Raw genomic sequence first — 22,650 nt, forward strand, 5'->3', positions numbered from 1 at the left:
TTTTGTTTGTTTCAGGTTTTTATTTTGGTAGGTTCGTTAGTTTAACCATTTTGAAGTTGAAAGTTTCAAAAATCCTTGTTCTAACATTGAAGAAAATCTTAAAATATATTCTAAAAATATTACCACAGGTATTTCTTAAAATTTACCTGAAGGTTTTACTTTACCAAATTCTGAGTTGATGTGTTTCTATTTATAAATTATCTTGTGGAAAAGCTTTGTTCCTTTGTTCAAACTATTATGGCTGGCATTTTTTTTTCCCCCATTTCCGGATATGTTCTTTATGTTTTCGGTTTGTATTTTTTTCCCTTTTTATGTTTGAAGCTAAAAATACTTTACATATGTCTAAGTCAACATACATTCAATAGATAAATGTATACTTCCAAAAACTGGGCATTTTAAATGTTGTAATTTTGCTTAGTAAAGTGTAAAGTGTTGTTGGTATGGGTTTTTTGTTACACCAAAATCATTTTTTGTATATTCACTTGCACTTAGTGACCAAATATCATTCTTATAATTTTTTGTTTAATCATTACTTTATCTTGTATAAATTAATGACTCAAAGGATCAAGGAATGTTGGCATTCTCTGAAGAATTAAGTCTAGTTTTAGTACAATAAGTTCTTTGTATTTTATCTCAAATTCAAAATAACGCTACAATATGAAAATTTCAAAATGGAAAAAGAAATACTGCCAATAAATAACAAAATACGTAATTTTCCTTAATTATTCTAAGCCAAAACCAAGAGCAAGGATATTCTATTATGTGGGTGGGAGTTGCGGGGGTGATGGTTGTAATCCTGGGTTTTAGCTGAAAATTTGTATTTGGTTCCTTTATCTTGCAACTGATTATGTTGACTTATAATGTAATAATTTATGAATTAACAGTTAATAATCCAGTTATCTTTGGCTTGAAAATAAATAATACCTCCTCCTTATACCTCCTTATAGTCCCATATATTAAGTTATCCATATGAAGAACGTGAAATAATATTATTTTTAGTGAAATTAGGTTCATGAATGAACATATCACAACATAAGAAACACTATTGAAGGGCTCTACCTGTGTTCGTGGAGAACACAGACTTATTGCTAGAAAATGTAGTGAGGTTACTAGGGCAAGTGTCTGGCACGAAATTTAGATTTTGACAAAGGAATGAGAACTGAATTATGAGGTCGGGATAAAAGGAATCCTGAATAATAAGTGTGTTTGCACTAGATGTTTTCTTTTAAGGTAAGAGGCTTAATAACTTACAAATATCATCTTGCAATAGCTAGCCTAGACCTGCCCATTTTCCTTGAAACTAAAAAAAAACAAAAAAAACAAAAAAAAACACGACTGTGGATCGATCAAATGAATCATAATTGGCTGGTTTATGATCTTTTATTTATAAATAATGATGTTCTGGTTTATAAATAATGATGTTCAGCCATGATCGTTAAAAAAAAAAAGCTGATGACATATTTGAATGCATAAAAATTGATCTGGCGAAAAAATATTGGTGTGAGCTGAACCCCTGCCTGACACGGGTCACAAAATGTGCTTTTTCATGAGAATCGCCGACTTTTAGTCAACATCAGAAGTAGTAAAGCCAACTCCAGATTTAACTATGGCGAAAATATTTTTGCTTAATAAAAACAGGGACAAAGAAACACGACGTATGGGTTTTTAGGAAGATTTTACGTGATTTAAAAATTTAATTAAATATGTTGTTCCATAGACCTTAATAAATCCATCCAGTCATGGAGTAAACAGCTGGAAGGTGTGAATGATTTTAACAAAACTGAACAAACTATATAAGATGGCGATGAACAAGAGGCTCTCACATTAGCTGAATTGGTTAGAACTTAGTGAGGAAACATGGATGGCGAAAACAGCTTTATTGATTGGTTGAACTTTGATGCCGATAATTATTTTTATTGATGAGCAAATGGTCAACAAAGCAAGAGGCAGTTGATATTGAATTTATAAAAGAAGATGAATCCAAGGAGTCATGAAGTAGCACTTGACGTATAGCGGGCTTCTTCATCATTTTTTCGAAAAACGATGATGCAATTTTTTATTATTATTTTTTTTTACAATAGAAATGATAGTTTATTTCCAAATACTGTAATTATATTTGTTTCTATTCTTTTAGGCAATTGGTATATTCCTTTTAATGTCCAAATTAGGATGTTGCTTTAATGACATATTACAATTTACATATAAAAAATTAAAGATAAATAAAAAATTCCACAGATAGAGAATTTTCTGTATTTACTCCATTCAACTGTAAATTTATATAATTGATTATGTTTTTTATTTTAGTATCTGACTATTAGTAGTGATGTTTCTGTGTGCCAATTAACAAACAATACTAGTTGTTATGCTAAGTGATAACAGTGTTGAATTTTGAAGACATATTTCATAAGCGTGTGATTTAGGAAATTTTATTTTATTTATTGTAAAATATGTTTTAGGTTATTCAATTATCAAAATTCATATTATTATTCTTAAGTGGGAGTTATTTGCAAGTTCTGTATTGTAGTTAGTTTTGTGTATGTTGTTTTGAAAAATATAGGTATAGATTGTCTTAGCAGATGTTAAAATCAATATAATTTAAATTTAAAACTTGGCTTTTATATTTCCTTCAGATCACTAATATCATAAATCGCAGTAAATATTTAAGCTGATCTTGCAATATATCAGTGATATTGAAATCTCTCTTATCTTTTTTAAAAGATAACAATGATCTTATTCTTTAAGTGCACGTGATAAAAATAGAGGCGTGTAAATTGCCAGCAAGAACTGATTGGTTACGGGGAAAACCACGTATACTTACCTGTTGGTTCTATTTTTTGTACTGGTTGAAAAAAATATTCCTGTCGTTTCTATATCATATCAAATCTGATTGAAGGTATCGATAACACAATTATATTATAATGTTACAATTATAATGTCTGAAGTGGATAAAAAATTAACCTACAACTTTTATAAATAGAAATAAATGTCAATGCAACTTAATTATCAAGGTTAGAAATAATTTTAACCCCAAAAATATGAACTTATATGTTCAAAATATGATTTTTAACCAGAATATCGGTTTAGTTTACATTTCTGGTTTATATTATTATTGGACCACTATACATTTTAATTTATTTCCCTACCATTTATATTTAAAGTGAATATGAAACTAGCAATTATTTCTATTAATGGGTATTTCACTTTTCCCCTATTTATTAAAAAAAAAAAAAATTCTTTGTATATAATCATAGCTGTATAATAAAACATTTCTAATTTATTACACACCCTGATTTATCGTTAATTTTTTTTTTCTCGTCAGTTAATAACAAACAATAAAAAAAAAAAAAAAAAAAATCGGAGTATATTATACCATACCCTAAAATGCAAATTTAAAATTTGGTGAATGTTCATGACTATTTCTGACGATTATCCTGAAAATTATTAGATTATTAATTAATTATTACTCCCTTAGTCTCAGAAGAAAGGCCTGTACGGCGAAAGGACGGATTTTCTTTTATCTTATTGTCGGATTGTACGTTAATTGTTTTTCACAAAGTAAAACGGAAATTTGTAGGTTTTCAGACATTTATATATAAATAAATAGTTGCAAATTTTATTTCGATTTGAAAATTTTTTGATGGGTTCGACTCCAGCAAAAATTAAGGGAATGCTTCGGAAATGAAGCGATGGTTCTATACACTTGTAAGAAGTTAACTTTAAAATATTACTAGTTCATCGATATACCAAAAAGAATTTGAGAAGTTGCTAAATTTTGATCTGTTCATTTTATGGTTAAGAGTAAAATTTACATTAAAAAATAATTGGAACCTATGAAATTCAAAATATTTTTACTTGTATTTTTTGAGGTTAGAGGACTTTATTTCGTCAATATATAATCATACTTTTGCTTAAGTTGTTAAACTAATAAAAATTATCGAATAATAGTAACAGTAGACAACTCTACATTAAATGAAAAGTTTAAGTCAACGGCTAAACACACATCGAACTACGCCACCCCAACTACGATTTTTTTTTCTATCCCCCTTGGGAAATTTTTTTCTAAAGTTCAGGATGTCATAAGGTCGATATATATGTAACACTTAATATTTTTAAAAGTAAGTTAGTTATTTTAAAAAATTTGGTTGGAATTATTTAAACGTGGCATAACGTTACTACATACCGTGAACATTAATATATCAATCTTATAAAAAAAAGTTATTTGTTAATTTTTTTTAATTCCCACAAACTTCTTTAAAAATTGTCTGTACTATCAAATAGTTGGCATTAATGAACAGAAAATGTTTAGATTTTTTTGTATTTATTCTGCCGTTATTAGAAAAGGAAGATCCAGGAAAATTGGTAGTCTATGTTACACTCTTTCCGTACTACAGATCATCAATAATATAAATGCCAAATATTGGGTAGTATAAATCATTTTCTAAGAAGTTTTGAGAATTCAAATAATTTTACAAATCATTTTTTTATGACTGGTCTATTCATGATTATAAATTTTCACTGCATAATAGTTAAGTTACTCCACATGTAAATAAAGTCAACCTACCTTCTTACCCGACTACGGCGAAGCCAAAAGGAGGGTAATGTGTTTAGGGATGTCACATAACCTGCTCATTGTATGGGCGATGATTTGAGCATGGTATGCTACCAGTTTTTAAATTCGTTGCCTCAAATTACTCAGTAATATCCCGCTAGTGTTTTAGAATAATTTGGAATCAAAATACTGAAATAATATTTTATTATATTTCGTATCCTCCTTAAATGAAAAGCATCCATTGACTGTCGTGAGAATCAGCTACATGTGTATTAGTATCTATTCACATTTTTACTTGAGGGCCTCGTACACGGTCAATATCGTGTGTTTTAGAGATATATTGTAGCAATAATATTGGCACATGTGCTATATCTGCATGTACCATGTTCAATAATATTGGTCGTATAATGTGTGCTTTATATTGATATAATGTAGTCAGTGAGAATTGGTTTCATTAACATAGATGATTCGTTACAATTATAAGATTTTATAGCCAATGTTAGCCATAAATAAATTAGACATTAGGAACGTATTAACCACTACAAAGGTGTACTGTTAAGGTAAAGATATTATATATATTAGTAGATATCTAGCGTTTAGATATTAAATATTACGGTTAATACCATTTAATTTAATTGGAGAAGATGGTCGGGAGGTACAGTCAGCAAAAAGAACATAAATAACTATGGTGTTTATTTATTGTAATAGTAAATTAAATGTTTAAGTTTAGATAGCTGACCGTAGATTAATAATTGGAGAAGATGGTCGGGGGATGCGGTCAGCAAAAAGAACATAAATAAACAAAAACTTATTTATTCATGCTGACGTTTCGGCCTGAGTTTCAGGTATTTATCTGAACCAGTTTTAGCCAGGACCCCTTTGCTACAGGCTCCCTGATCAATACCTGCAACTCAGGTCGAAACGTCGGCATGAATAAATAAGTTTTTGTTTATTTATGTTCTTTTTGCTCACCACATCCCCCGACCATCTTCTCCAATTATTAATCTACGGTCAACTATCTAAACTTCAACATTTCATTAACTATTACAATAAATGAACACCATAGTGACTCTTTAGTAATATTGGTGGTAAGGATAAAGCAGGTTTTTATATTAAAAATTTATATTTTTACTGTTACCTGTCTAGCTTATACATGAAAGACATTATAGGAATTTTTCCCTTTAGCACGCATGATTGGCATTTATTTTTTAAGAAAGTTGTAATAATGTATTTTGCATTATTAATAGTGTTCTCTCTTTTTTTTATAACTTCAAGTAGATCACTACCATCTAGTTATGTTTGCTAAAGAAATACAGTGAATATCTAATATAATCTTGCCCTGCCTTTATAAGAGGAGATTATAAATCATTGGTTCATAACATCATTTCAAATAAAATATAAACGAATCAGATTCAGAGAAAAATAACATTCTTTGATATCAATATTAACGGGGTATAAATTACATAGAATCGAAAAATGATGCACACCCTTCATAATGTATAACTAATTCCATAGAAAAACACACGACTAGTATGTTCAAAGCTAACCTAAATTCACACTTCTAAACTGATAAGTGTTATTGACACTTGGGTACCTTCGGGATTCGAAGTTGCGATACTACCAAATTCTAGTCAATGACAATCCATTCATATATAAAATGAAAATATAAAAAATTAAGAACGATTAAAAAAAAAAAAACCTAATATGCATCCCTGCCCTACACACCAATTTTTTCTAATATACGAAGCGTGTTGCCTATCTCCTTAGACATATTAGTGAAGGTGTTTACTGAAGTTGACTGTAACTAATGATATTTGGTATATTATTCGGATGCCTTCTAGATCTGCAAGAAACTTCTGACTTCTGAAAAACACAAAACGTTATTACTCTTTCTTTATGTTCACACATGCGGATGCAAAGAGGTTTCTGTAAGATTAGATTACATTCTCAGATGCATGAGACAAGATTTACTTGCCTAACGTCCGTAGTGTATAGCGAAAGACACCCTATTACACCAAGTTTCATTATTTATAATCAACTTCAGATTATAACCACCGACCTACTTATATGTATAATGAGTACTAAAACTGTTAAAAAAAAAAATTAAAAATGGACTGATTTAGTTTTGGAATGCAACACCTCGTGTGCAAGTTTTATTTTCAGCTCTAATTATTAATTCGAATTATTTGTTTTGCTTATCTTAAGTTCTAACTCAATTTGTTATGGAAAAACCCATATGAGGACAACGAACTTTTGTAACGTACATATGGTCAAAGCTGAAAAGCCAGATAATGGCGAAGAGCGGAAATGACTATTAAGCGAGACGGCAGGTGGTCGGAAGCCTCGGGGTTGTTAAATGCTAATAACTCGCTTCAAAAAGTCAATTGTCCATGTTGGATTTTAAATATTTTTATTGGACTTAATGGTAATTAACTTATGAGTCATAGTTTTCCCGTTAAATTTTCCCCATTCTTCTGGAACTAAAAAAATAATTATTTTTAATTTTCATACTACCTTTTTTTCCCCTAAATATACTACTATATTAGTACTATAATTACTAATGTTGTAATTTTCAATTAACTTGATGCAGTTATAGTATACGGCATTGAGTGGAAAATTCAGGTTTTGAAGGGACGTTTAAGGTGCGTCGACTCATTTACCAAACTATGACAATTTCTTAAGTATTAAGGCGTGTGGATAGTTGTTTAGATTGCTTTTTAAGCAATTAGTTCTGGAGGCAAGTGCAAGTATTGGACCTGGGGGGTGCAAAATATTTGCTGCTTGGTTTACAAAATATTTTATTTAGTTGCAAAGGAAATATTTATGATGATTTATGAGAATTTTTATACAGTCAAAAGTGATGGTATAAGATCAAATAAAATCAAAATTGTCATCTTTTGATTATTTACTTTAGGAAAAATACTTGACTAACCCTTTCGTGTTATGAAGCTGCATTGGCAAAACCCCTTTGGCTTCCAAACTTTAAATCCTGCCCTGGTGATGCATCCACCCATTATTAGTTTAGTCCTTGAACTACGTTTTATTTTTGAAAACAAATCCAATAACTTCAAATGAAGTTATGATAAAATTTCGGGTTGAGGAAATAAAACCTGACAATTAAGAGAAAAATAGTGGAAATAAATTACATAAGTCTTCGTAAGAATTGTTTGTAACTACAAAATAGAAGAGGATAAAAAACCTTCGTTGAAAATGGGGGAACAATTGTTTTATCGTGTTAGTGTTTTAAAAAATTGAGAGTTTTTTGTTTTAGGATGATTTTATTAATTTTTTTAAATCGTCGAGGTGAAATAACTTCCTCATAGAATTTAACCTATTGTATATTTTTCTTATACAACGTTTCAGGAAAATTATCCCATACTCCTGTAATAATAAATAAATAATTAGTTTTTAGTAAATCGTTTAACAACTTTTTCCCCCAAAAAAATACTGCGAAATATTGCCATTTTTGGACCTTTACTTACAGGGATTGTAATTGTTACAGGAATCTAATTATTGCTTTTGATGGCTACTAACTACAATAAATATTTCATCCAATAGTAGTTGTAACTTTTTCTGAATATCGCGAAAATATAAAAAGAGTTGTTCCCGAAAAACGGCTTGGCCAAGATACGAATTTCCACTCCGCCTATGGCTGCTAATTTCGAATTTTCAAAGATAATAGTATCGATTAGTTCGGATATCAGCATCTAACGATATCTCAAGTTCGATTTTCTGGATTCACAAATAAGAATCCTGGAATATTTAATATTTTTTTACAGATGTTAAGTACTTTTCACTTTAAAACTAAATATATACGTGGAAACGTCGCCAAAATATAAATTGCGAACGTTTTATTTCTTACTTTTTAAATTGCGCTTCAACATAAAATTACTAACGTGTTAGTTTAACTAAATTCTTTATAGTCCTTGTCCTATTTGAAGTTATCTTCCAGAAATATTAATAATCAGTAAAATGTAATGTACAAAACGTGGAACTGTTGATGACTCGTTCTATAGCTGTTAAAAATAGAAAGTCATTTAACGTGTTGTTTATAATTTTTCTGAGAGATATAGTACGTTCGGTCATAAAATGATACCTGACAGAATGAAAAGTTTTACGATGTTAAAACGTTTGTTAGTTATAATGGTTTACGTTCAAACAGGAATCACATAATTTAATATGAACAGTTTATTTTTATTTTTTAATGCGGGCATTGATAATAACCATTGAATATATGCAAAGTCTTAAGAATATGAAAATTTTCTATTACATATTTTTTTTCGGCTCCTAAGTCACGTTACAAGAACCCTCTAAAATTAGTCTTATAATTTTCGACCTAGTATCACCAAAAGAAGTTTCATTAAAATTTGTGATCCCACGTGCGTAGTCTCCACTTGCCAGTGCTCTATATCTTTAAAGCTACTTATGACACGAAAAAATAAATTATAACATTTTTGAAAGTAGTTGAAATTCATGAGTTTAGTAGTTCTCGAGAACTCTTTGCAATTTGCCTTTGTTTAACTACTTATTCTGCTATTGAATTTTTCTCTCTTCTTAAAGTTATATTATAGGTTTATTTCTTCTTATACTAAGTTGCCAATCCTAACATTAATTATGAATTCTTGTTATCTTACTCTTTTGTTTTTTCTTTTGCAGGTGAACGATTTCTTGTCCGGCAAAGCTCCCCTGAACCTGACGATGAGGCTGGGGGACCACATGATGCTGATCCAACTGCAGCTGTCCACGGTGGCTCCTGCAGGGAAGAAGGGAAGGCCAACCAAGCCAGCCGCTCCTAGCCCCTCGACCAGCCCGGCCACCGAGGACTGTTCCTGCGACCCCAGGCCCGTCCTCGACACCAAGGCCCTCGCAGAGGCCTCCCGCAACCTCACCCAGACCCTCAAGCAGCTCTCGTCGGAGGTACTCACTTCAAAGAATGACTCGGTCGAGGTTAGATTTCACCTCAATTCCTTCCCACGATTTAGATGAAAATATTCATTCCTAAAGTATAGTTGGCTATTTGGTTATCCACAGTTACTACATCTTCCTTCTGATTATACAATCGGATACATCTTCGCTCTTAAAACTAAGTACACGGTGACCAAGGCGCATTCGGATATTTTTTTTAAAAATGCCAGATCAATGATGGTCATCAGTACAAATAAGAAAAGTAAAAATAAAAAAGAAAGCGTTCATCTAAATAAAATACTTTTTCTACGATCCTCGAAGGTATTAATTTTATAAAAGGTTCTAAGAAGTAAGATTTCCTTGAACCCAGAAAAATTTCTCCTGTCATAGAACAAACCCATTTGAGGAGCTTTCTTCTAAAAGTGAATATATCCTTTCGTAATACTTTAGAAAAGTTGAAATTTATAAAGTATTATGGATGTATCTTGTATAAATAAGTGGAATTTTTATTGAAAATTTACATTTTTTAATTATATTTGAAGGAAAAACACAAATTTTGAAATGTCAATTTTTTGTATAGATTTTTAATTTGTCCAGAAAAAATTATTTTTTAAAAGTGGATATATTAATTTTTGATAAAAACATTACTTTTTTATTTATTGATCTATATTATGTAATTATTTAATTACATTTGATTGCACTGTTTCACTGACCGTTTCGAGGTATCCTCCATCCTCAGGATATTTATTTTTAAACACATTTTTTCATCTAATCATTACCTATCAAATATTATACATACAATGTACACTTTTTTTTGTCTTCGTTTTATGTTTGAGCTGTTACATGCTAAAGTGGTGTAAGTTAAACCTTCAATTCTGATGTATTCAAAACTTCAGAGCAAATTCTGTTAAATTTTTAGTAAAGAATTACAGTTTTGAGAAGTTAATCCACTCTCTAATTAATCACGTAATTATTATTATTTATTCTATATAAAGATTCATTTTTTTGAAAACAGAATGACTTACACCACTTATGCTCTCTACGGCTCTGTATTTCTAGGATTGTCCTTCCTATATATCAGATAATCAATGACTATCAGCTAACATTGATCATCTGATGACACTTCTTAAGATAAATGTAATTTCATAAGCGAAAATATATCAATTTTGGATGTATAATATTATATTACACTAATATACTAGTACACTATATACGCTGACAATCACTACCTTGCATCGACTCCACGCCAATACACTGTGGTGAAATTATAGAATTTTTTGAATTTTCGTTTATGCTAAAGTTGTTTGTTTTTTGTTCTGTTGGTTTTTTTTTTTTTGGTTTTTTGTAGTTTTGGTACTTCGTTACTGGTAGTATTTGGTGTGGAGTGGTCACTTTTATACATATAATAGTGCCAATAAAAGGAGTTGACACATTAATATGTACATATATTACACTGTAATAAAAAACATAATATCCCGATGCTAGAGGGATATTCCGAAACATAGTTCAAGCAGTGTAATAAAAATACAGGATGAAGGTTTTTTTCTATGACGGATGAAGTTATTTTTATGGCTATAAAGAATTAAATCTAATTCTTGCTCTAAAATCAGACGATACTTAATTCAGTGTAGTAAGTTATGTTTTTAAATAAATCACTCCATCCTTCACTATTCGATATAATAAACTATAAGTATATTTATGGAATGACGTAATGAGGGCCAATTTGTATTTAATAATCACGCCACATATAATTCATGTGTTGTTTTAAAATTTCTCTTCATTGAGAAAATGAAAAAAAAAAAAAAGTGTTTTCTACGGATTGATTCATTTACACTGTTTTATCCCTCCTGTATTGCGTAAATATTTTTTTTTACAAATAAAATCATATTCATATTTGTTTCGGCATCGTGTGTTTTAATCATACCTTTCTCCTCCTCAAACAAGAAAAAATATCATTAGAAGGAAGCTGCTTTAACTTGGATATTTAAAGCCTTCAGTATCTTAAGGAGGAAGTTTTATCCAGTTGGGGAGATGAAGAGGGAACTATGTTAGAATAGTATTCATTAATTAGTCAAAAAGTAATGTCAATGACCTGGCTATTTTAAGTAGTTGTTTTCTTTTTTTGTAAAAAGTAATTTAAATTTTAAATTATTTTATCTTTTTAAGTGTTTTAGTAATTTCCTACTTTGCCAGGTTTTAGATTATTTTTTTTTACTAAGAAATGAGATTTGTTCATATTCTAGCTGTTGCTAGTTTTATTTTTATAATACTCATGTTTTATATATGTTATTACTTAATTCATAAATGTGTTGATTTAATACATTTTCTTCACAATCTTAGTTAAATCCGTTATTTTATCGCTGGCTTAGTCTTGATAAATTTTCATGATTCATAAAAAAAATTAAAGAAAACTGTGCTTTTCTTTAAACATTGTCCAAGAAGAAATAGTACCACTACTACAAGAAAATTGAATATGAACCTAAGGAAAAATCTATACCAAATTTTAATTAAGGGACGTAACGGCCGTACGGGTTTGGGGCGTAGGCCCCAGTACGCTCGGTTCAGAACGTTGTGGGTTCGATCCCACCTGGCCGCAGTTAATATTTATTTTTCGGCGGTCCCGAAGAATGAATCTTGACATTCCTGGTTAGTAAACGGCGGCAATTCAGGTAACTGTCAGGGGTTGACAAAAAAGGACCACTAGGCCCACTTGCCCGACTTGTTCCACTCACCAAATACCAATACTTTTAATTAGGACTTGATATGAGATGTGCTATTTCTGGTCTTTATATGAGTATATATATATATCTGCCTTGATGATCACTGAGTTATCGATTAGTTAGGTATTTATTGTTATTTGTGAGCATTGTGACTTTCTTTTCTAAATGTGTCGTTGAATTCTCGATTTAATTTGTTAAAATATTTTGATAAACCAATGATCTTTACATGCCTGTGGAGAAAAGCAAAATTTCTAATAAGTTTATAAGGAAAAACTAAATTGAAATTTAATTTTTTACTGATGGTTCATTGTGGCACATATTTAAAAATAGTTAATCAACAGTTCAACAGAGTTTAAATAGAAAAAAGTTATTTTTTAAAACGAAACTTTTTTTTTTAATAAAAAAATATTTCATATTTTCTATTCAAGTTCTATTACTATTTTCAATTATTTTTCTTTGTAATTACCACATTGAATATCATAATATATATAATATTGATATTTCTTCTTTCCCCCACTTACTCTCAGTTCTTTGTTTATTTTTCGTTTTTTTCTCCAGTAGAATTATTTTATGGGAAGTACTTTCCTAATGTTGTGCAAGTTGACAATTCAACATAATTTCTACTTGCATTGTGCTCCGGACTTGCGAAACTGGGCCACCAGTCTCGCTTCGGTTTCATTATTCCCAGACCATTGTTTTATTTATAAAAGCTATGTTGATAGTATTATTATATAATTACCATGGTTAAAGTGTGTAAAAAATAAGAATTATGATTGTTTATAAAATAATTATACCGAACATTAGATATTACCATTTTAGAAAATATAATGCATAAGGTGTCTATTCTAAGCTTTGTAGTGATTGTCTTAAAAGTGATAATTAGAAACCGGATTGTTAAGTAAAAAACTGAAGAACGTACAATAAAAACAAATATGTGAAAAATCGTGCAGTAAAATCTCAAAATGTGTACTAAACACCCAAATCCTGTAATAATCATCTTTATTATTAATATATACTAATATTATTATAATATTAATATATACGAAATACTATCCAAATAATTGAAGAGATATGAGGAAACATATTTATTAAATGATTTTATATTCCTGTTGTGAAAGCTAGAATTCAATTTTTCAACTGCTCAAAACAATCTGAATTTTTAGAATATACAAGGCACTATCTAGAAAGAGGTATTTAAAATTTATTTTAAACAAAATTTCATTGTTAATTTCCCCTAAATTACCGCATAACATGTTCTTCCGTTTAGCTGTTAAATTGTTTATTTACATTCAAATTCGAACCAAAAAAACTATAAAAAAATTTGATTTAAAATTTATATATATATATTGACCACACCGATTGCTTTTTGGTTGGTTTTTATTTAAAATAATAGAAATAGGTAATATATTATTTAATATTAAAAAAAAAAATTGAAATTCTCTATGAAATTCTAGAGAGACTTTCGTAGCTATCAAAACATGGTTAATCTCCTTTTTCTTTTCTTTTTTTTTTTTATTTAACTCTTTCTATATTAATTAATGTGTTGATATATTATTCGATTTTAAATTATAAATTAAATAAGGAAAAAATAATTAAATGAATTAATATTGGTATACATAAACTTAAAACTAAGCACAAAAAATGCAGTTTTATGCAGAAAAATATTAATGTGTGCAAAATTGTTGGAAAACTTCGAAACATATAATTTTGTGCAAAATAAAATTAATACTGAGGTGTTAATAGCTTACCGTAGATTAATATGTAGAGAAAATGGTCGGGGAGGGGGGTGCGGTCAACAAATAAACAAAAACCTATTTATTTGTGTCGACGTTTCTACCTGAATTCCAGACCTTTATTAGGAATGCTCCAGCAGTTTTTGACTTGAGTCACTCTATCGTAGGCACAAATAAGTTTTTGTTTATTTGCTGACTGCACCCCCGACCATCTTCTCCTCATAAAATTAATATTATTTTAATGTCTTTTCCACGTTTATACTTTCTATCCAGGTTTGGTGGAATTCGGTGCTAGGGAACAAAAGATCCTATTGCTCGAAAATCCTTCTTTTGTGATGACTCTCTACAATTATTGCAGTATTCGATTAATTTTTCCTTTCTCCTCGAACTGCTTACACTATTACAATTTACTATTTTATTACACCAATATAACATCTTTAAATTTCGTCTTTAGAATATCAAAAATACTGAATATTATTTGCTTGTCTTTGTGTTTTTATCAGTAGAATATGATCGAAAGGAGTTAGCGCTTCATCTTCTGATAAATCAATGTTTTTAACTGAATTTTGTTCCAAGCTTAACGATTTATTATTTTCTTATATAATTGTAGGATTCTTATTTTTTCATTCATTGTGTGTGTAAAATGAAAATTATAGGGTTAATATCCTTCACAAGGAATGCTGGTTTGCTAAAATTATATTAATGTAATTATTATGTATTTTTATTTGTTTAGAACCAAGACGATTTTATTTATTTTTTGTAATTTTGATTTTAAATCTATTTGTTTATACTCTCATATGTTTTTAAACGAATAAATATTATATTTGTTGTTCGTATATGGAATTTCCCGGAGGAAACATACCAAACGCTGGGGAGAGACATTAATGAGTAGTTATTTTTCCTGGTTAAGGTCTTTGCCGCAATGATTATATTTTTAAAAGAGTTTTGAATGGAAAAACATGCCTTTGTTTCCTCGACTTCTTGTAACTCCAATCGATGATTCATTTTAAGCCATTTATGTTGTAATATTTCTTGGATTAGAAACGCAAACTCATAATTATGCCTTTGTGGGATGTGACGAAAGCCTTATTGAAGAGATAATTTTATCTCTCATTGTGGCGTGGTGTATGACTTCATCGTATGGAGTAGGTAATTCATTTAATCACGTCTTATCAATATTTCTAATAAAATCTGAGCATTGAGGTTGAAAGCCGAACGAGAATCAGAAAAGGTCGCCATTTTTTTTTTATTGTTTTCTCAAATTAAACATTATCAATAGGAATAACGTAAACAATTTGTGCCTTATCTCACTTAAAATTATCAAAACGGCCCAAGGAGAGCAGAAACTCTTTTGTTTCGTGTTTTATTTGAAGCAACCTGCCCAATCCACCTTTTTTTTGTTCGGGATTATTCTTGTTTTGCTGTTTTCACTGTTTTATTTCTTCCCAGTCCTTTCCCTTTGTTTTATCCAGTTTATTGTTTTTGAAAATTATTAATTTTAGTGAAAAGGGTATAAATTAGTAATCACTTGTCCAATTAATTTGAAGTTGGATATGGCAATTGAGGTAGAATATATTTGTTTAAGCTTACACGGCCTCTTAGGCGAGATGTTTATCTCAATTAAAATCATTGGTTAACAAGGCAAATTATCCAATTTTTATCAAGGCTGTGGTGCGTTACCAAATAATGTTACGAGCAATGGCCGAAAATAAAAACATAATGAAAACTTTGACAACCGCATGATGAAAAGTTATCGCATTCCCTATTGGTCAAAATGTGCTATCTTAATACTGCGTGTGGTTTTTTTTTTGTAGATAGCACAATATGAAGAACAAAGCATTAATTGGTTCTTAAATACTACGTCTATTATCATGTATTTTGTTATTGTAGGGTCTTTTCTTCACAAATTGAAGAGATCTTCCTTGCTCATCCCTGACACAAGGTAGAAGAATGTATTACATATTTTGTGAATAGTTATACTTAATGAAAAATAAGTTGTACTAAATCAATTAGGAAGCCTAAATTAGCTTTGATGTATCGATTAAAGGTCTGATTTTGTCATATCCAAAGCCAAAGAGACGTTTTTTCAGTCGTGGTTTTATTTTTTTCGCTTTGTTTAAAACACCAAACTGAGTATGTACTTGTGTGAATATACACAATGATCAATTGGTTTTTATCGAATTCAGCTACTATTTCATATTTACAACCGTAAAAACCACACAAGATACTTACATTTTTTTCGGAAATTGGACCGAATATATTTTGAGTTATTCGTTTTACAGTAGGACTCGAAAATGTTTTAACATTGCTCTTGATTTCTTATTATTTGTTAGAGACCGTTTGGTAATATAATTTTGGCTAGATTAACGTTATGATTTTAAATGTAAAATCAGGTTTGGTCCTATGTTTTACTTGAAAACACGACTTTAGGATTATGAGGAACGCTGTTTATACCGTTTTCGGTACTTACACTCGTGTTGTAGGGTCGAGCTTCTGTATTTGCCCATACTCAGCCATCGTGTACACATGGGATGTGTACCTCAAACCCTCGGGTTGCTTGGATTAAAGTGGCCAGAGGCTCAGCTGTAGGTGAATGGGCCCCTCGAATGTAAACATTTGTGGGTGGGACTGCGGCGTTGCCTTGGCTCCGCTGGCCCTGTTGCCAGCTCTCCCCACCGCCCAGTCCTCGCTCGATACCCCGGCTACATATTCTCACTTTTGGTGTAGCCGCTACCCTGGTCCCCTATCCCTTCTTGATTATTATTCACTAGTGATTATTATTTTTATTAGTGCTGCTCTAATATTGGGATCAAGTACAATGCCGAAATGTTGAAGAGAAACTGTTTGCGTCATTGCATATACATACAGATATCTTTCTAGTGTCTGTCCATACATCTAAATTTAAATGCCATGTCGCTGTAGAATTTCTTCTGTATTATCATTTTTTATTACATGTTTCCAAACATTTAGCATTTAAAAACAATGGTACTCTGCCTTAGCTTTGAAACGCTTATATGCAGACTTGCTTGGTAACAAGGGATCGTGTATGGGCGACTACCTTCACGCTCTTACGCCTACCTACGTCACGACACCGGATTCGGTAGGCTTTGTGTTTGCCCAAGGGATGTCGTGCATCTAGCTTATTAATTTTATTATTATTTAGTCTCTCTTTGTATGCCAAGGTTTTTATGTGAATTTGATTTTCTTTCAAATAGTAGTAAATTGTTTTTGTTCTTTAGTAAAATTTTTAATGTAGTTTCATTTTAGACATTCTATCATTCCCTGGATTCAGTGTCATTATTATCGATTTTTTTCTTTGAAATATTATTGGTAATGTTTGCCTGTATTACTTAATTACTGAAGTCTAGATAAATTAGATAAACACTACTATTTGAAGAAATATAGTTTAAACTATGACTTTAATGGATTATAACATTTTTTATTCCTTCCTTGAAAACAAAAATAAAAACGAGACAAATCTAAGACGGAACCAGACTATCCCTATGCAGTTTTGTTAGCGTGTCTAATCTCTAACCTTGGAGCCCCGGCTTTGGTCTCCAAGGATTTTCGCGAAAGGGGTTGAGTCAGGGCTGCCCATAGTTCACTTGACCTCTTGTTGCGAAAAATAAAAAACTACAGTAACTGGTGTCGTATTCAACTAGCTAGATTTTGTCTGGGCTTCATTTCAAGTTTTAGTTAGTCTTATCTATCTATTAATAATTAAAATACTATTCAGAGTGAATATACATTAATTAATCCTTTTGGCATTGCTTTTTAAGATTAAATAAATTGCTCTAGTATATTTTAATTTGCCTACTACGTATCTGTAAAAGATATTTTGTAATTTATACATGTACGTACTTTGAGCGTAACCCTCGAGAATCTTGGTCTTGTACGCCATGTTGGCCCTTTCGGTCTGGTGGTTCCAATTGATCGGTGAATATCCAATGTTCACCTCTCGGCCAACCGTTCGTGAACTTTGTTTTAAACAAATATAACTCAATCCCTTTCACTTGAAATATTTTTAAACATTCTGGTTAATTGTTGATATCGTGTAAAATTTGGCCCAGTGCGTATCAGTCTGTAATTTGTGTCAATGTATTTTATATCGTCCTTTCCTTTGTCCTCGACTATTAAATTTAGGTCATGATTTGGAACTATCAATGACTTTTAAAAAAAAAGGCGTTGATTAAACAAGGTTCTCTTCTTATTTATTATATAATAATTATATATAAATTTTAAACAATTAAAAATTCATTATAAATAATAAAATCTTTGGTGTTATTACAATACATCCCAAATGATTTTCTTTGGAATTATATCGAAATATAAGAATTGTGTCAGTAATAAGAGAAAGTATTACATGTTTTTATTTTATGTTTTGAAAAATTCTTGTTTATCATTGTTCGCCTAAGATCTTTCTAGTCTGAACATCAAAGTTTTATTTTTTTGTATATATAAAGATAATTTCCGTGCCATCGAATGAGGCCATATTATGAACCAGTTGTTTTAAATTTAAAGGCTTGCATTATACGGATTTGAAAATCATGCTACATAGTTTATCGAGTTATTATTAGACTGCCAGCAGTATTTTGTGAGACATGGATTTATGTTTTTCTACCCACTTGAAAATATGTAGTCTAATTTTATTTGAAAACTTTTCTTGCATGAGCAAACCACGAAAATCTTACATCATATTAGAATTTTATTTATTTTAATTTATAGGGCAAAAAAATGTTGATTTAGTTGAACTTTGACAAAAATTAAATCAATCTACAGTTTCTTTTCGTTCTATGATTCCAGAGAGGTTTTTCTGACTGTTATTTAGTGCCTATGCAAGACACCTGAGAACTTCGAAGTTGGCTATTTCTTGCCTGTACAATTTTTTTTTGTTATAGATAGTGATATTTTATTATTTTGCTCATTACTTAAAACGTAATGCATCATTACTTATAACTGGATGCGTCAAAAATTACGAAAGTTATTTTCTTTATCTCAAGTGTTATTGAGCACTATCTAATTTCGTCAATTTTAAGTTACAAATTCCATTTGGGACATGATATATCAATCTAATTTATTCGTAAATCTATTATTTTTTCTTAAAACATTTTTCTTTTGAGGTTGATGACTTTCAATTTAACGAAATTTCTTTATTAAAATTATCACCACATGGTACAACGTTTCGGGACCACTGTCCCATATTCATGCACCTTAAACCTCATAATTTCTTCTAAGAAATCATGTTACAATTTTGAATCGTTATCACCAATTTATTTTTCTAGTTGAACTGCTATGAGATTACATTGTAGAATTAATTTCAAGAGCATAAATGGAAATAGTATTACATCATTTTTGAACTAGGCGGTTTTTGGTGCATTCATTTGTAACCTCATGGGATTGACTCAATAACTAATCCACAATGAATATTCATGTTCATCTGAATAGAACTAGATTGTCTTACATTATGATTTTTTACGTCTAATAGCATATGTTAAATAAAAGTCATCGTTGAGGAAAAACAGAAACAGAATTTACTGTCGCGCAATTCGGGGTTGTTCCACTGGAAATGGCTGGAGATTACGAGTACAGCAAGGTTTTCTGTTATATTACCTTCTCCTCAAAAATGTCTTCTTAATTTCTTAATGATATTTACCAAATAATGAAATGAGTTAATTTATTTTACAATATGTTTAACAAAAGATTATAGTCTGATAATGATTCGAATAATCCCCTTTCTCCGAATTAATATTGAAAATGTTTAGTTATTTTGTAAAAAGAGGAAATTCATTGAATTATTCCGTAAAAAGATGGTATTTAGCAAATGAGTTATTTTCGTATAATTTTTTTTTGTTGAGTATTTTCCACTAAAATAATCATTGATCCTGATTATTTTAACTTCGTGAAACACAATCAGGGTTGTTTCACGTTCTTATAAATAGAACATGTAGGTTTTTCTTTAGAAAACGATTTTCCAGACCAGTTCAAGTACAAAATATACTCTTCTGAAAATTGTTGGATTCACACCTTTTACATTATATTAACGATAAAATAATTATTATTATTTATTGTTGTCTTTAAAGTGGACTTGAGGTTGGTGAATTATTTCTAGCTATTCCGTTACATTTTTACTCTTCACGAATCCTGTAAATGCTACTGTCTAGATACATCGATTTTCTATATACCTAGGAAGAATGAAATAAATCAAAAAAGGGAACCATGAGATGTTCGCTAGCTGGTTGGGTCGGACATAGACTGAGCATGACGGCCTCAAAACCCAGTTCTGGCTGCCCGCTACATGGCCTCCCAGCACAGACCTAACTGCTTATCCCAATTGGTTTGTGTTTCTTTCTCTCTTGGTAAAGAAGAAACATTTTAAAATTCATATTGAAAAAATACAAACCAGTTGGTTTGTAAGCGGATACGCTAGTGTAAAAAAATAATTAATATAAATTCAACAAAGACTGTAAGTCGATGGAAAGATATATCATTTACGGTTGAAAGGAATCATGTTTTGCTTATGTAAGGTATCATATGTGCAATAGCTATATGCAAAGAAATATTCTCTACAACATATAACTTGTTTATTTTATTTTCACTGGATCAGCAGTAATATGTGATTTATCACTTGAGAGTTACATTCTCCCTAAAAATGAAATTACTGATTCTTTTATTCATGGATTCTGACAATAAATCATATTTAAACACAAATTCATGTAGGCTTTTTGACTATTTGTACACAAACGGTGTGGAAAAAAAGTAGGAACCAAATTTTTCTAGAATTTAATTTTCCGTAAAAATTCGCAATTATAATTTGAAATTAGGAATTCATTCCTTACTAAGCCCTACAACTTTGGACATGCTATCACCTAAATTATATTCACCGGGTGTGGCTCATGTTTGTCTATCCTTTTAAATTCTCTGGTCCGAAATTTTTATGCTGTATTCAGCAACTTTATATTAACAGGAAGAACTTTTTTTGTTTTAATTAAATCTGATTTGACCAAAAACATTTTCATTTTAATAGCGAGGGAAAAAAATACAAAACATTATATTTATTCCACTTCATTTCAGCAAAAAACGTGGGAAACAGATAATAAATATGCAAATATAATTATATACAATGACAATACTGATATTAATAACCTGTTCTTAAGATTATTTGCCTCCTCAAATTATTCATAAGTTATAAAATGTTTAGTCTCATAACTTGTTAACATTTTCAAGAGCAGATCCAAAATCATAATTTTGTCTGTTTTTATCTTGCCCTCCAATTTTATTCGGAAAAATATCAAGTTTATAAGCTTATAAATGGTTTTTATAATGATAAAAGGCTTATCGAAGGTTATTGCTTCGTTCTTGTGTTCTAGGGATGTGTAATGAAGTTTTCCTCAATGAACACTCTCTCTAACACAAAAAGAATTTTTAGTGTAAAAAAATCTTCAGCTTTATGTGTATAGATGTAGAACATTTCAATATAAAATTTATCTAAAATGTTGTTAAATATCTTTTCTTTATATAAAGAAAGTTATTTCTTATTGCCCTTTCTATCTGTTTGATTTATAATGATTCATAGGTCGGATTTTTGCACTATGACTATTGCCCTCCCACGGCTGTGACTGTACCACCACACTGTTTTTTATTCTCATATATGTCGAGTTCCATGTCTCACCAAGCGATGGCCTCACTCTTCGAGAAGACTATTAAATTATATTGAATTTTTTTGGTATTAAGGTTACTTGTAGGAGGAGAGGTAGGTTGCCTGCAGGTGGGATGGTAAGAAGGCGGTACCTGATCAGATAGTATTCAATGAATTAGGCCCTGGATCTTATCCAGAATCCGATAATTTAGGTACCGACGTAGATTACCTGCAAGCACAGCAAACTGTGCCGTCTAATCAATTTAAATTTTATCTAAATTTCTAGCTTTAAAAAAAATCAAAACGTTATCTGACATAACGTCAGATTTGTTGTTACGAACTTATGAAATTGACAAAATAATTTTTCATTTTTATATGTTACTATTTTAAAATAATAAATCATGATTGCGTTTTTCTGTTAGTGTACGTGTCAAATGTTGTGCATTTTATTTGAAAAAAAAAATAAGCTTTTCTCGTCTTTTCGGTTTCTTTTTTTTTTTTTTTTTTAAATTTTATATATTTTCTAAATTAAAAAATTAGTAACTTTTGGTTACAATAACTTATTATGATATGGTGCGTATATGCAAAATTAATTTAATACAATTTCTTTTTTTACTTAAATATTTTTCTATTTCTTTGTATCAGGATATTACTTAAGGTTTGTAAATGTTAAAAATATTTTGTTTAACGAATGTTGTCTTTATTTAATCCATTAAATACTATTGGTTGTTTTTCAACGCTAATGGATAATATGATTTAAATATTAATTTCAGCCAAATAAGGGTTGCTGTAATTAAATCATTGAGATTCCTTGTTAAAATATGGTTTTCTTTTATAATTTTTGTATAAAATTCTAATATTGTTTAGGATAGTCGTTTTACTTTAATGTTGCATTAATGCATGATTGGCCATTCCTATGGAGTTTTTCTTATCAAAATAGCCCCATGCATATCCATGACCCTCAACTATTTTTCTTCCCTGCCCTCATTTTCTTCAAAGTTCCACATTAGATTTGATTGAAAAAAAGAGTTTCTCAGAAGAAAATAGTGCACTTTTGAAATCAAGTTCATCTTTTCTTCTAAAAGGTAAGTACAAATCTATTTTATT

At 30.1% G+C, this 22,650-nt stretch overlaps 1 protein-coding gene across 2 annotated transcripts in view; it reads left to right on the top strand.

Moving 5' to 3' along the window:
* LOC106689879 (midnolin-B) overlaps nt 1–22,650 on the top strand; it is a gene marked incomplete at its 5' end in the record, with an annotated part of 77,056 nt that overhangs the window by 18,683 nt on the left and 35,723 nt on the right. The window contains 1 exon segment of one of the 2 annotated variants that reach the window (XM_067046677.1): nt 9,206–9,496. In XM_067046677.1, the coding sequence (XP_066902778.1) occupies nt 9,206–9,496 (291 nt within the window). 2 annotated transcript variants of the gene reach the window in all.

The sequence above is a fragment of the Halyomorpha halys genome, unplaced genomic scaffold (assembly GCF_000696795.3).
Source record: "Halyomorpha halys isolate HHAL.00 unplaced genomic scaffold, Hhal_1.1 Scaffold1505.1, whole genome shotgun sequence".
Lineage (NCBI taxonomy): Eukaryota > Metazoa > Arthropoda > Insecta > Hemiptera > Pentatomidae > Halyomorpha > Halyomorpha halys.